The sequence below is a fragment of the Rana temporaria genome, chromosome 3 (assembly GCF_905171775.1).
Source record: "Rana temporaria chromosome 3, aRanTem1.1, whole genome shotgun sequence".
Classification (NCBI taxonomy): Eukaryota; Metazoa; Chordata; class Amphibia; order Anura; family Ranidae; genus Rana; species Rana temporaria.
The window spans coordinates 217,935,269-217,950,198 of NC_053491.1; the positions used below are offsets into that span (position 1 = coordinate 217,935,269).

Genomic DNA, 14,930 nt, shown 5'->3' on the forward strand with positions numbered 1-14,930 from the left:
CAGTCTGGCTAAAAACGTGGTCAGGGGATACAGCCTCAAAGATTAAACTTTGTGGCATCCCTTTTTCAGGGGATTTTCTTTTTGGGCCAGACCTGGAAACAGTCTTAGATAGAACGGCCGATAAAAAGAAGGCTTTCCCAGCCAAGAAGAAACAGACGTTTAAAAAGAATTTTCGTGCTGTTCAACAACCCTACAAAAATAGAGAAGATGTCAACAAAAAACGTTGGTTTCCTCAAAAGGGTAGGGGAAGAGGTGGGGTTCTCTTCAGATCTCCTCCAGATCAAAACCCTAAAGACAAATGACGTAACTACTCCAGTAGGGGGAAGACTGTCATCCTTTCTCCCTCAGTGGAGTCAAATATCCACAAGTCCTTTCGTGAAGAACATCATTTCACAAGGTTACAAACTGGAATTCTCGGAATGTCCGCCAAGCAGGTTTTACATTACAGCCCTTCCAAGAGACCAAGAAAAGGCTTCGGCCATGATGAACCTTTTACAGGATCTGATTCAACAAGAAGTCATTATCCAGGTCCCGAAACAGCAGGAGGGTCGGGGGTTTTATTCCCATATATTTCTTGTAAAAAAACCTTCAGGCAAATACCGGTTGATTCTGAATCTAAAGATCCTGAACAGATCAATACGGTACAAACACTTCCGTATGGACACAATTTACTCCATCACAAAACTGTTGTCTCCAGGTTGCTTCATGGCATCCCTGGACCTAAGGGATGCTTATTTACATGTGCCAATAGCACCAGCCTCACAAAAATTCCTTCGCCTAGCCATCAATCTGGGAACATCAGTATGGCATCTCCAATTCAGGGCCCTACCATTTGGCCTGTCATCTTCCCCCAGAGTTTTCACAAAGATTATGGCGGAAGCCCTGGAGCCTCTAAAACTGAGGGGGATCTCGGTCGTGCCATACCTGGACGACCTATTATTCTTCGCAGATTCCAGGGATCAGCTTGTGACGAACCTCCAAACGTCACAGACTCATCTCAAAAATCTAGGTTGGATTTTGAACTTAGAAAAATCGCATCTAGATCCCTCTCGGGAAATGAGGTTTCTGGGCTACACCCTAAACTCAGTAGTGCAAAAAGTGTTCCTGCCTCAGGAAAAGATAGACAAAATCTTTTCAGCAGTGGGTCAGATCCAGACGAACCTTTCAGTACCAGTCAGAACAGTTATGTCAGTTCTGGGCCTTCTTACAGCTACAATTCCGGCAGTCCAGTGGGCAAGACTGCACTCCAGACCACTTCAGAAAAACATCTTGCAGGTCTGGTCACACCAGGTGCCGTTCGAGAGGCGTTTCAGACTTTCTGCGAAAGTGAAACGAGCACTATGGTGGTGGAGGGACCCTTCCAATCTAACGAAGGGTCTCCCATGGTTTTTTCCCCTGGACAAGCGTCTAACAACCGACGCAAGCTCCTGGGGTTGGGGAGCCCACCTGGAGGGTCAAACCGCTCAAGGCAAGTGGTCAAAAATAGAGGCAAGAAAATCGTCAAATTGGCGAGAACTGAAAGCCATTCATTTGGGTCTGATAGCTTTTCAACAGGAGGTCAAAGGACATCATGTACAGATTCTGTCAGACAATACGACAGCAGTGATCTATGTGCTAAAGCAAGGGGGAACCAGGAGCCAAGGGCTCATGGACTTGGCCAATCAACTTCTGTCATGGGCGGAAATAAATGTGGCCTCCCTATCGGCAGTCCACCTGAAGGGATCACAAAATCTCCTAGCAGATCTGCTAAGCAGAAAAAGAGTGGTGGAAGCAGAATGGAGTCTGAACCAGGAGGTGTTCGATATAATATCGGAGGAATGGGGACATCCCCAAGTGGACCTATTTTCAAGTCAACAAAATGCGAAGGTCCAGGAATTCTTTTCAATTCACAGAATGGATCAGGCAGTGGGGATAGATGCCCTGGCACACCCATGGAATTACCGGCTGTGTTACGCCTTTCCCCCTTTTCCACTAATCCCTCTGGTCCTAAGGAAATTCAGGGAGGAGAACACCAACTTGCTCCTGATCGCTCCTTTTTGGCCAAAAAGGCCTTGGTTTGCAACACTTTTGAACCTGGCCTCAAAACCTCCCTGGAGATTACCATACAGGAAGGATCTATTGACACAGGGCTCTGTGTGCCATCCGGAAGCAAGCAGGCTACATCTAACTGCTTGGTTTCTGAAGAAGACCTTCTAAAATCTAAAGGACTTTCTGATAAAGTAGTTAAAACTCTACTATCAAGTAGAAAAGAGGTAACTAGGTCCATCTACCTCAAGGTATGGAAGAAATTTAACTCTTGGTGTTCTTCCAAAAGTTTCGAAATCAAGAGTACTATTTCAGTTCTGGAATTTCTCCATGAAGGAATGGAGAAAGGTCTAGCCGCCAGCACCCTGAAAACACAGGTAGCGGCTCTCTCAGTTTATCTTGAAAGATCTTTATCCAAAGAAACTTTAATTTCTAGATTTTTTAGGGCTCTGGCTCGAAATAGACCGATAGCCCTCAAAGTTTTCCCTTGTTGGGACTTATCTATTGTTTTGCAAGGTCTCACGGGAGCTCCGTTTGAACCTTTACAGAGTGCATCGTTAAAAAATTTAGTTCTCAAAACAATTTTTTTAGTGGCCATTACATCAGCAAGGAGAATCAGTGAGCTCCAAGCTCTAGCAATTAAGGAACCCTTCCTTAGAGTTTTGCCAGACCGAGTGGTCCTTCAAACGGATCCAGCCTTCCTACCGAAAGTGGCCTCAACTTTCCATCGGTCGCAAGAAATAATTCTACCAACATTTTCCTCAGTTCCGGCTAATGCAGGAGAAGAAGCTTTCCATACACTGGATGTAAGGAGATGTCTGTTACAATTCCTTTCCGTCACCAAGGAGTTCAGGAAATCAAACGCTCTTTTTGTGGTTTTCTCCGGTCCCCGAAAAGGGGAAAAAGCTTCTAAGAGTACGCTCGGTAGGTGGCTTAGACAAGCAATTTCTGAAGCCTATCAAGCAAAAGGAGAAGTTCCTCCTTCTGGGATCGCTGCTCACTCGACAAGGTCAACCGCAGTTTCCTGGGCCGAAAGGGCCGGTGCTACGCCTGATCAGATCTGTAAGGCTGCTACTTGGTCCAGTTTCTCAACTTTTATTCGGCACTACAGGTTGGACTTGCTGTCGGCCGCAGATCAAGCCTTCGGCAGGAAGGTACTGCAGGCAGTAGTCCCACCCTAGGGTAAGTTACTTGGTTATCCTCTCCAAGGTTGTCCTGAAAGGCGATTTGAGAAAGGCCTAGTTAGACTTACCGGTGACGGTATTTCTAAGAGCCTTTCAGGACAACCGCTATTTCCCTCCCTAAATGTGTATAAAAAAGTAAAGTATATATCTATCATGGTGTTGTGGTTCTCTGTGCTTTGTTTTCCAGTGCCGGAGGCCACACAATAACTGAAGCCATGGTGGAAGAGGAGGGATTTAAAGCCTGTGGGTGTTTCCTACAGAAGAGGCGGAGCTGCGCTCTCTCCAAGGTTGTCCTGAAAGGCTCTTAGAAATACCGTCACCGGTAAGTCTAACTAGGCCTTTTATACATATTTGTATAATTTATTTATATAAAGAATATATAATTTGTATAATCCATCTATAATTTATTATTTGTAAAATTGAATAATGGATTTAGTTATATATTATAAGTAATAATATATATTAATAATAATATCATTAATAATAAATGTATTTATTCATTCAATCCTTAGATAGTTATTTAATACATTATTTATTAGGAGTATGTTGTAGGGAATAAATTCCCCGGAGATAAACATGCTATAATTTCTTTATTTAATTTATTGATCTATCTACATATTGATTATTTATTTATTAGGATAAATAAGGTATATGTTCTAGGGAATAAATTCCCCAGAAATATAATTTGAGTATATATTGAATTATTTATTGTAGATTCGGTTATTTAAATTATTTAATTTATTTATTTATTTATTTATTAGATATTGATTCATTGGAATGAAATATATATATTTATATATATATCTATCTGAAAAGATGTACTGCCATCTAGTGGTTGAAAGCATGGTGAAACAGCAGCAGGTTCCTGGCTACGACACCGCTGGGAAGGACATCCTGCGGTGTGAGGGGAGCCTGACGAGATTCTAACTCCAGAGGCGAAGTCTCGCGAGACTACGGCCTCTGGAGTTCTTATTGGTCCGAGGTTGTGAGGGACGGAACGGTCGATGAGAACCGTTCTCCCCCGTCTCGTTCTCGATACCGAGAGAGGCACTGAAAGGGAGGAGAGGAGCGGCCGCGGCGGAGACCCCGCCCCCCACCTGAGCGAGCGAGGGAGGGGGCGGGGGGGTGACAGTTGCCCAGGCATGGCGCCCGCCGAGGGAGCGAATGAAAAACAGCGCGGATCCCGCACGGACGCCGCAGTGCTCCGGCGTCAAAGAAAGGGAAAAAACCCCAGCAAAGAATCAAAGAATTGGAAACAAACAAACGTGGCCTCTCAAACATATCTGCCTGACACCGCTCCGGTGTCAGGCAGACAGAAATAAAGCGCAGAAACGGGGGATAGCAGGGAGAACCCCCAGTATTCCACATCTTCCAAAAACTACAGAACAATCAATTCCGACAAAATACCTGACACCGGGGCATTCGGTATCAGGGAGGAATTCCAGGGAAACTCCCCATGTTCCACAATACCTCAAACATATCAGTCAAGACTGAATAAAATCACCCGACACCGGGGCACATGGTATCAGAGACCATATATACAATCAAACAATAAAGGTACATGAAACACCTATCTTGTAAATAATAAAGGTACATGAAATACCTATCTTGTGTGCTCTGCCATGAGCAGAAAGAAAGAGGAATAGGTTACCTCAGACAGTCCCTTATATAGATTACGGTCTGGGAGGGGCTACGCTGGCCCAGGGACTGCTGGGAAGGGTAGTTCTTTGAATTTTTTCTTTTTAAGTTACAATAAATGTTTACTGTATTTCTGCTATGGGCATTATTAAAGAAAGATAATGCATAAGATATGAGCCTCCTGTCTGAGGTATAATCACATATTAGAGTCAAAACTTGTACATATATTGTTGAAACCCTGTAGGGGATCAAAACTGCATCCTATAGAGCTCAATGCATTTTTGTGGATATATTCCACTCATCAGGAGTGTATGCTGAGCAGATCTGAAAAAATGCATATTGACATTGTAATCAAACCAAATGATAAAAAAAAATCGTGAGGAAAATGGTTTTCCAACCAGCAGTGACTCACATGCAATATCAAGTTCAGCCTATGCAATACTGGAGCAAAGGGGCCACCAAAAATGTCTGTCCTGGGAGCAGAGGTCACAGAGGTCCATGGGAGCATCGGGTGCACACAAAGCTATCCCCAGCAGCATACAGGTTGCCCTGAGTGTTAGATAATGGGGCCGCATGTTGACTTCAAAAAGAAAAACTCTTTAAAGTAAATTAATGTGTATAAATGTGACAGATCCATTGCTGCCAACACAAAGTGATGGAGTATAGCCCTTGTTTATAAGGACCATAGAAACACCAAGATATCTATCTATTCTATCTATCTAGCTATCTATCTATCTATCTATCTATCTATCCAGATTCAAGTAGACCTGCCTAACGTTAGGCAGGTATAGCGTATCTCATATACGCTACGCCGACATAAGTTAGGACGCAAGTGCTTTGTGAATACAGCACTTGCCTCTCTAAGTTACGGCGGTGTAGCGTAAATGTGCCGGCGTAAGCGCGCCTAATTCAAATTGTGAAGAGGTGGGCGTGTTTTATGTAAATAAAGCGTGACCCCACGTAAATTAAGTTTTTAACGAACGGCGCATGCGCCGTCCATTGATGTATCCCAGTGCGCATGCTCCAAATTACGCTGCAAAGACTCATTGGTTTCGACGTGATCGTAAATTACGCCCAGCCCCATTCACGGACGACTTGCGCAAACAACGTAAAAATTTAAAAATTTGATGCGGGACCGACGTCCATACATAACATTGGCTGCGCCATCTTTTTGGTGGAATATCTTTACGCCTGAAAACGCCTTACGTAAACGGCGTAGCTTTACTGCGACGGGCAAGCGTACATTCGTGAATAGGCGTATCACGCTGTTTTACGCATTCTAGGCATAAATCAGCGTACACGCCCCTAAATCAGCGTACACGCCCCTATCGGCCAGCGTAAATAGGCAGCTAAGATACGACGGCGTAGGAGGTTGTATCTTGGCTACATTTAAGCTTATCTCAATTTTAGAATGCACTTAAATGTACGACGGCGCAGACTCTGAGTTACAATGGCGTATCTCCTGATACGCCCGTCGTAAGTTTCCTGAATCTGGCTAATAGTATAATTAATAAGGTGTCACCTAGTGTAGATGAAAAATAGAACTGGGGCGACAGAAGTGGCTAAAAAAGTTGCCAATCTCCAAAAGCAACAAGAAATAAAACTGAAAAATAAACTGTGAATGCATAAGAGATGATGAAGTGGAGCACAGTGCTCGAATATAAAGTTCCTTGTGATACGAAGTGATCCCATGGTCCAGGTAATATATACAGTGAAAACCACACATGCAGCTGGACAGCCTGCCTAATTCCGTGTGGAGTTGGTTTTTGGAGCCTCATTTTCCACCTGGTCCATAACGCTTTACTGGCTGTTTACTCTCACTGCTTTTATTATGCAGTGCAACATCTTCACAAATATATTCTGCCATGGTCAAGGACTATTGTATTTTTTGTCGAGTTTTTACTGCAATTGTATATCATCATCTTTATGTTGATGTAGTATGAGTCTACAACTTGTTATACAACTTCTATTGTAAATTTCGTTCAAATTCCTTTTTTTTTTTTTTTATGTTTTACACCTTGAAGTACTTATAGTGTTGGTGTTATACAATTTTTATGGGCAAGTCGGCAACTTAGGGTTGTAGGTATGCATTCCAGTACCTGGCCTAGTATGTTTCAACTGTGCTTCCATATAGAGAGAAGCACAGCTTGTCTTTGTTTATGAGGTAATCGCTGAGCCACTGTTGTGTAAACCTTTGCCAGACCTCAAGTGTGTGGGGCTTTGGGGTAGAGTTACTCAACTGGAGGGCCTTTTTTGGGAAGACATCACATGTAGCCCTGCCAGGGTTAGAAAAACGTGTTTCTTAGTTCTCTTGGAATTGGATATTGGCTAAGCGCCATGTTTGGGAAAGGGCAGGTGGAGTGCTCAGGTTGTCGATGACCAGGTGAACTTTAAATTCTTTATAATATTTTGTAAAAAATGTCATCCTAGCCTCTCTTGTTACATGTCTGGAGCGTGCAAGGATTGTTCTGCCAAATGATCCTTATCTTTTTGTTTTTTCAAAACCATTAATAACAATTGAAACAGAAAAAAATGTCATCCTAGGAATACACAGATGTTCTGTGTGGCCATAGTTATGCAGAGCAATTTGGCCAAAGTTTTACTACATAGTGATACAATAAAGCAAATGCTTTCCTGTTTCTAGAGGTACAATTGCTGGGTAACTATGTGGAATTTAATTTGGGTTTTGTATATTGTTAGGATGGTAAGGATCATTTAATAACTATCCAGCTAACCTCTTGATTATGAAGGAATTTTTTGGGGCAGGGTTTTTTTTTTCCTTGTTAATAATTGTATTATTTTTCAGGATTACTTCTGCAACAGATGTTTGTAGTTCGCTTCTTAGGATCAATGGCGGTAAAATCGGATCACACCAACAAGGTCATATTTGAGGCCATGCGACAAGTGTTAGCGGCTCGAGCTATTCATAATATATTCCGGATGACAGAATCTCACTTGATGGTAACCAGTAAAAGCATTAGGTATAGTGTGTGTCTCTTTTTTTTATTTATTTTTTTCTACACGTGCTATAATCTGCTACCCAACTTTGAATATGTTGGATTTTCACTGATTTAATGTGTTGTTTGTTCGCGATCACTGAGCAGCTTCTGTACCACACATGAATTGCGGTTTTGTATAAAATGGATCAGGCAGAATCTTCTCAACAACCTCACTGTAAAAAGTAATAGACAATAAGTAGCATAGGTTAAAGAATGGTTAGAAATCAACACCTCGAATAATTGGCCTGAACCACTGGGTTCCCGTCTGCCACTCCACCAACTTGTGGTCCATCAGTCCCTTACTATTCCGGCTCTATGTGTGGGAGACTCCATGTTTCGTCGTTGTGTTCTTATCTACCTCGCTACCAGCTTGTGGTCCATTAGTAGTCTCTTACTTTTCTGGCTCCATATTATGTGTGGGAGACTCCATGTTGTTTGACAGGTTGGGCTTGGCCAATCAACCAGAAGATAACTTAAGCTTATGGATATCCACCTGTGCACCTTTGTCAGATTTGAGTAAAATTTCTAATTTGATAGATGGATTCTGTAATCTCTAATTATTAAAAAATATTAATTGCAGGCATCAATAGATTCTTTGACACCTGCACACCTTCAACGGGTGGTTCAAGAGCTGCTCAACCATAGCAAAGAATAATGGTTCCTGAAACATCTTTGTGGGTGTTACCTTGGCAAGTTTATCAACCTCCTTTCATAAAATGCTGTAAAATGTGAAATCGGTCTGAGAAGACTGATTCATTTCATTTTGGTAACAGCAAAAATAGCCAAAGCCAGATCTTGGATGTCTGCCACGATACCATTTGACTTGGTCAAGACTAAACTGTCATGGTTCATAGTAAATTAGTGTCTTAGCAATACTGAATGACAAAGGTAAACTTTTTGAGAAATCCTGGAACCACTGGATTTAAATACCTGATGGATGATTCCTGGGATAATTCCTTTTTAGGCAGCATTCCCGGATTGGAGGGTTGGCAAGTGGCTGTATACCGTATTCCTCTTTTCTTCGCATTTAGCTCAAATTTTGTGTTGGGACATCCCCACATTGCATTGGACATTCACTCCCTTTATTGGGGTTGCAAGGCCTCCCTCCTCTGAGTGGTTCTCGTGAGGGAGCTTGAGTATAGTATGTGAGCTGAGCCTTTTAGCTGATTCCCTCACTAATCGCTATGATATTCTACTCCTGTTGTCTTTTAGATGTATAATAAAGGAGTCATTGTGGCTACCTGATTGATCCAGCTGACTTTTACTATAGCAGTATTTTTGGAAGATATGTAACATGAATGACTTTTGTTGTTTTCCATTTTCTGTAGTGCCTTTTGATTGTGGGAGAATACGGCTTTGCATCTCCCGTGTTGTATCTTACAATGTTTTTTTTTTTGCTCATTATTTAAAATAACATTTTTAAAGAAATTTTAACACCGTTTGTGATCATTGGCATTGGTGTCTGTTGAGCCTACTATACATGTACCTCACACCGTGCTTAACTTTGCCTCCAATGTTGGAGAATGTGGGTAAACCATCATTGGTGCCCCAACCAAAAGATTTTTTTGCCCGGATTACCTATCGGGCAAAACATGTGTGTATAGATATAAAAATAATACCCTTTTTTGTAAGTGATCACCCTGTTCCCTCTGCTCTTAGCTGCATAGGAGCTGGGGAAGGAGGAGCAGCAGTACACTGGTCTTCCCAGTGAAAGGCTGTGCAGGGTGGGTGTATCAGGGCAAATCTGATCGTTGGAGAAGAGCAGGCTGAGTTCCCAGCACAACTGACCCCAGTGTTTTCTCCCCCTCTTAGTGTGGTCAGTTTTTAATAGCAAGAACACCAGGGATTTCACATAACGGAAGCAATGCAAAGAGAACAGGATGCTTTTTCATACAAGTACATAGTACAGCAGGCACATAGAAATATGAAATTCTGGGGTAACAAACACTTTAACATTTTGCTAAAACTTTGTTTATCAGTACTGTTTGAACAAAGAACGCCCTAAAAGTTTGTTCTGAAGCACGTCCTGAAAATTTAGCTGTTAGTGCAAAAAAAGGTATCGTGGACAGTTGTGTGTTGTGCAGAGTTAAATACAGCAGTGTATTGTACACACATTTTATAATTTAGAAACAAGAAAACGGATCTATGAGGTTTATCAAGAGCTTGTGTAATCATGAAATTTGTGTTATTTTTTTAAATTGTAAGGTTTAACTGATAATTCTCTTTTTACCTCTAGATTCATAGATCCACAAACACAAGTTACAAGAATAAGTGTAAGTATAAAACTATCACCTGCTGCAACCTTTACAAGGAATCCCATAGGTGTTTTTTTTCCACTAAGGAGATTTAGGACTCTTGCTGCACCAGGATGTTAGATTGTATGGGAAAGTGGGGGGAAAAAAATGTATTTGAGGTTTTCTAACGGGTTGTAATTTCTTTGTAGAGTCCGTATTGTACAGTCAGAATGATCAGTCATCTGATTTTGCACATGCACAGCAGTATAAAACCGTATCGCCAGCTGTTTTAATTATAAACGTCTCTGGTGCATTATTTGAATAGAAAGGGCTCTAAAATATAATGGGACTTTGTTTAGTCAAATCACGCTGTCACTAATAGTTTGCTTGATTTCTGAAATGGATTGCTCTTTTACTGGCCAAAAGGTTTGTATTTCTGCCACACAGCAGTGCAAGGGACCGGACTTTTTTTCTGCTGCAGTTAAGAGTGGTATTAAACTTTACAAAAATTGTATTTTTAAAATGGGCCCTCTGCAGGTTTATACTATAGCGTACTAGTATGCACCGCATACTGGCACAATATGACAGACTTGCATGTAAAACAGAGCCATAACTGCTACTGGTCACTCTCCATCTCAGCATGGCACTCTCTGTAATCATGAATGCAGAGCATAGTGCGCATGCGCCAGTAACATCATCGGCTGGAGTTGATGTGAATATCTACTAAACCGGGCCAGTTTAGGCGGTTTTTTTTTTTTTTTTTTTTTTTTTTTTTTCAAGGTACCTAAGGGTAAGACTTATCATAAGCTTACCTGTAGGGCAGACTTTAAAATTTGAGTTTAATACCACTTTAAGTAATACAACTAGGTCTTGTCCCTGCCCCAAGCGGTGCTTAGATAACTTGCTAACACTGCTTGCATGTATAAATATAATTTTTATGATTTATGAATGCATACAGAGTTGAATTAATTTATATATTTTATAGCTCCATAAAGATCAGCTTTAGATCACAAAAGTTTTCTTCTGGTCTTTTAGTGCTTTTCTTATAGCCACACCATAGCTATAGCTCTTTGTTGGTGTAGATGTACCTCTTGGCATAGACCAGTGATGGCGAACCTTGGCACCCCAGATGTTTTGGAACTACATTTCCCATGATTCTCATGCACTCTGCAGTGTAGTTGAGCATCATGGGAATTGTAGTTGCAAAACATCTGGGGTGCCAAGGTTCGCCATCACTGGCATAGACTATCCATGCATGCAGGTCATCCAAAGTATGTATGTATGTGTGTGTGTATATAGCCTTGTAAGATTTAAAAGTTGCTCCTTCTTGTATTTGTGCACTATTCTCTGTGGGGGGGGCACACGCACACTTTATTTTTTTTTAACAGCTGAAAAAGGGTCTGTATGATTGGGAATCCTAATATTCTTCCAACCATAACAAAATTGGTTGTAGTGTATCATTTTATATAATGTACCAACATTACTGTATGAGTTGGGTCAAATAGGTTGATAATGAAAATATGTGGCTTTTACAGTTCGACCTTGAAAACATCACACAATTTGCTGCCCATCAAGAGAACAAGCGCCTGGTGGGGTTTGTGGTTTGTACCCCTGAAGCATCTGGAGGGGAGTCGCTGAGCGCATACGTCCTGGAGAGTAACACCGAGGGTGAAAAGGTCCTAACTCTGTTTTAACGTGTGTGCTTTTGTTGGGACTTGGAATATATCATTTGCATTCACTTGTATTAGGAGCTGGGTGTGCCAATTAGACATAACCTGCTGTTTGGATAACTTTTGTGTACTACAAGTACACAGGAAGTATGCAATTATATAAGAATTTTTACGTGTAACTACATTTTATTTGCTTTGTAGCTGGCAGGAAATAAGGAAGCAAATGTGAAAGCCAATTAAGAGCCCATTTACCCTATTCATTTTGCGCTAACTCCCATACTGCATTGAGGTATCACATGTTTTGAACATTGATGCCTTTTGCATACCACCTCATGGACTTATCTCTTTTATTTACGATTGACTTTTTTTACTGAGCACAGGGAGTATAGCTATTGCTATACTTCTGGCAGTCTGACACTGAACATTCGGGTCTCAGGTCTTGCAGCTGCAGAGCCGTGTGCAGCCACTCTGCCCGCCTCTCCTCTTGCCCAATCATGGAACGCTATGTATTATGTGAACCTATTCACAAAATACAAAGCCTTCTGTGAATGGACAGTGAAGGATGGGCAGGCAGAGAAGCAGCAATGGACAGTGAAGGGGATGGGCGGAAAGAGAAGCAGCTGTGCGGGAATGCAGCATCACACCTGTCGGAACCCCAAGAGTATAGCAATAGATGTACTCCTGACACCCAGTAAAACTGTAAATTGTAGTCCATGAAGTAGCCTATACCTATTTGGACCCAACCCATTATAACCTAGCACATTTTAAAAAGTTACCAAATTCCTGGAGTTCTGCTTTAAATAGTTCTACCTGCAGCTGGTAAATTTTAAGAGCAGGTTTGTTTGCAGGTTGCCACCATATTACATATAGTGTCACATGTTACCATGCTATGATATCAGAAAGTAAACGGGTGGGACTTTAAATGAGGTGCAAGGCATAGGGCCAAGTGCTTCCATCCCCGGTATTTTGAACAATTAAGGAATAGGGTGGGACTTTAATTGAGGCATGCACCCCGGGAGAGCAACAATAACAGTGGGATTTGGACAGGTAAGTGATCCAGCAGAACCGAGCAAATAACATGAAAGCATTGCACGAAAACAATAAACAGTCAGTTATTTAATAGTATAAAAATGATATATACAATAGATACAATAGTGGCATGGTAGATCTGTTACAATAATCAGTGAAAATTGCATACATTTCAACAGTTCATAGTAACAATGATAAAATAAATAAATATAATAGGTTCATGCTGGAAACGATATCAAGAGAGGCCAAATCACTGGAAAGTGTCTCCATGATAAATTAATATTGATACGTTGGTACACTCCACTGGTATAAAGGGAAAATTAATTGGTGATGGATATCATATATAAAAACCAGAGGGGCTTCTAATGGCTCCTAACAGTATATGTTAATGCATAGTATAAAGAGATCAAATTCGTTGGAATAACTCCATAGTAGTAGTGACCATAGTCGATCATATAATCGATATGTATGATAATAATTAGTACATTAGCAACGGGCATGGGGGGGGGGGGGGCATCTGGTGGCTCCTCCATAGTAATGACACCCATAGTTGAAAAGTATATATAATACAATCGGTATGTAAAACGTTGGTAAAGGTACAATGGCAACGAATGAGAGGGGGGGCATCTATTGGCTCAGCGCGTTTCGTGGCTAGTGCCACTTCTCAGGAGCAGAGTGTGAGGTAGATGTGGGTGTGTAAAAACCAAGGGTACAGACTAGGAGGGCAGAAATGTAGCCGGGAAGGTAACAGTCCACGGGAGCTGAGGTGGGCCAACCCCACCACAAGGATGGAAACGATCCAGTAAATAGCTAGGTGTCCAAGATGGCGGCCTCATGGATACACGGAGGTTAGTGTATCTTGCATAATTATGATGGTCTGAAGGTGAATAGGGTAGTGCTAAGGAACGACCAGGACCACGGGACACACCGCCGTAAGGACCTTGGCACCTAGCTATTTACTGGATTGTTTCCATCCTTGTGGTGGGGTTGGCCCACCTCCGCTCCCGTGGACTGTTACCTTCCCGGCTACGTTTCTGCCCTCCTAGTCTGTACCCTTGGTTTTTACACACCCACATCTACCTCACACTCTGCTCCTGAGGAGTGGCACTAGCCACAAAACGCATTGAGCCAATAGATGCCCCCCCTCTCATTCGTTGCCATTGTACCCTTACCAACGTTTTACATACCGATTGTATTATATATACTTTTCAACTATGGGTGTCATTACTATGGAGGAGCCACCAGATGCCCCCCCCCCCCATGCCCGTTGCTAATGTACTAATTATTATCATACATATCGATTATATGATCGACTATGGTCACTACTACTATGGAGTTATTCCAACGAATTTGATCTCATTCAATGTTTATAGTATGCATTAACATATACTGTTAGGAGCCATTAGAAGCCCCTCTGGTTTTTATATATGATATCTATCACCAATTAATTTTCCCTTTACACCAGTGGAGTGTACCAACGTATCAATATTCATTTATCATGGAGACGCTTTCCAGTGACTGTTTATTGTTTTTGTGCAATGCTTTCATGTTATTTGCTCGGTTCTGCTGGATCACTTACCTGTCCAAATCCCGGGGTGCATGCCTCAATTAAAGTCCCACCCTATTCCTTATTATTAATGATATCAGAAAGGTCTACCATTTTATCAGATAGATTGGCAAACAAGCTAGAATTTATCAGAGCTAGCTGGAAGTTGCCAGGAGACTGCCATGCTACCAATAAGTCTGCTAAGTTGCCATGGAGAACGGTAGCTAGCCAAGGACAATGGGCCAGATTCACAAAAGAGATACGACGGCGTATCTACTGATACGACGGCGTATCTACTGATACGACGGCGTATCTACTGATACGCCGTCCTATCTCTGTTTCTAACTATGCGGCTAATTCATAGAATCAGTTACGCATAGCTAGTCCTAAGATCTGACAGGTGTAATGGACTTACGCTCTCGGATCTTAGGATGCAGTACCGCGGACGCCGCTGGGGGCATTTCTCGTCGTAATCCAGCGTCGGGTATGCAAATTGGCACTTACGGAGATCCACAAAGCTTTTTCCCTTCGTTAAGTCTCCGTAAGTGTTAGTTTGCCGTCGCAAAGATAGGGTACCTTTACAAAAGTGTAAAGGTACTCTACCA

General features: G+C 41.9%; 1 protein-coding gene across 1 annotated transcript in view; it reads left to right on the forward strand.

The window, feature by feature from the left end:
- Window positions 1–14,930, forward strand: part of APPL2 (adaptor protein, phosphotyrosine interacting with PH domain and leucine zipper 2) — a 104,411-nt gene that overhangs the window by 80,070 nt on the left and 9,411 nt on the right. Inside the window, 3 exon segments of the mRNA XM_040344243.1 lie at window positions 7,654–7,828; window positions 10,083–10,119; window positions 11,616–11,756. Coding sequence (XP_040200177.1) covers window positions 7,654–7,828; window positions 10,083–10,119; window positions 11,616–11,756 — 353 coding nt within the window.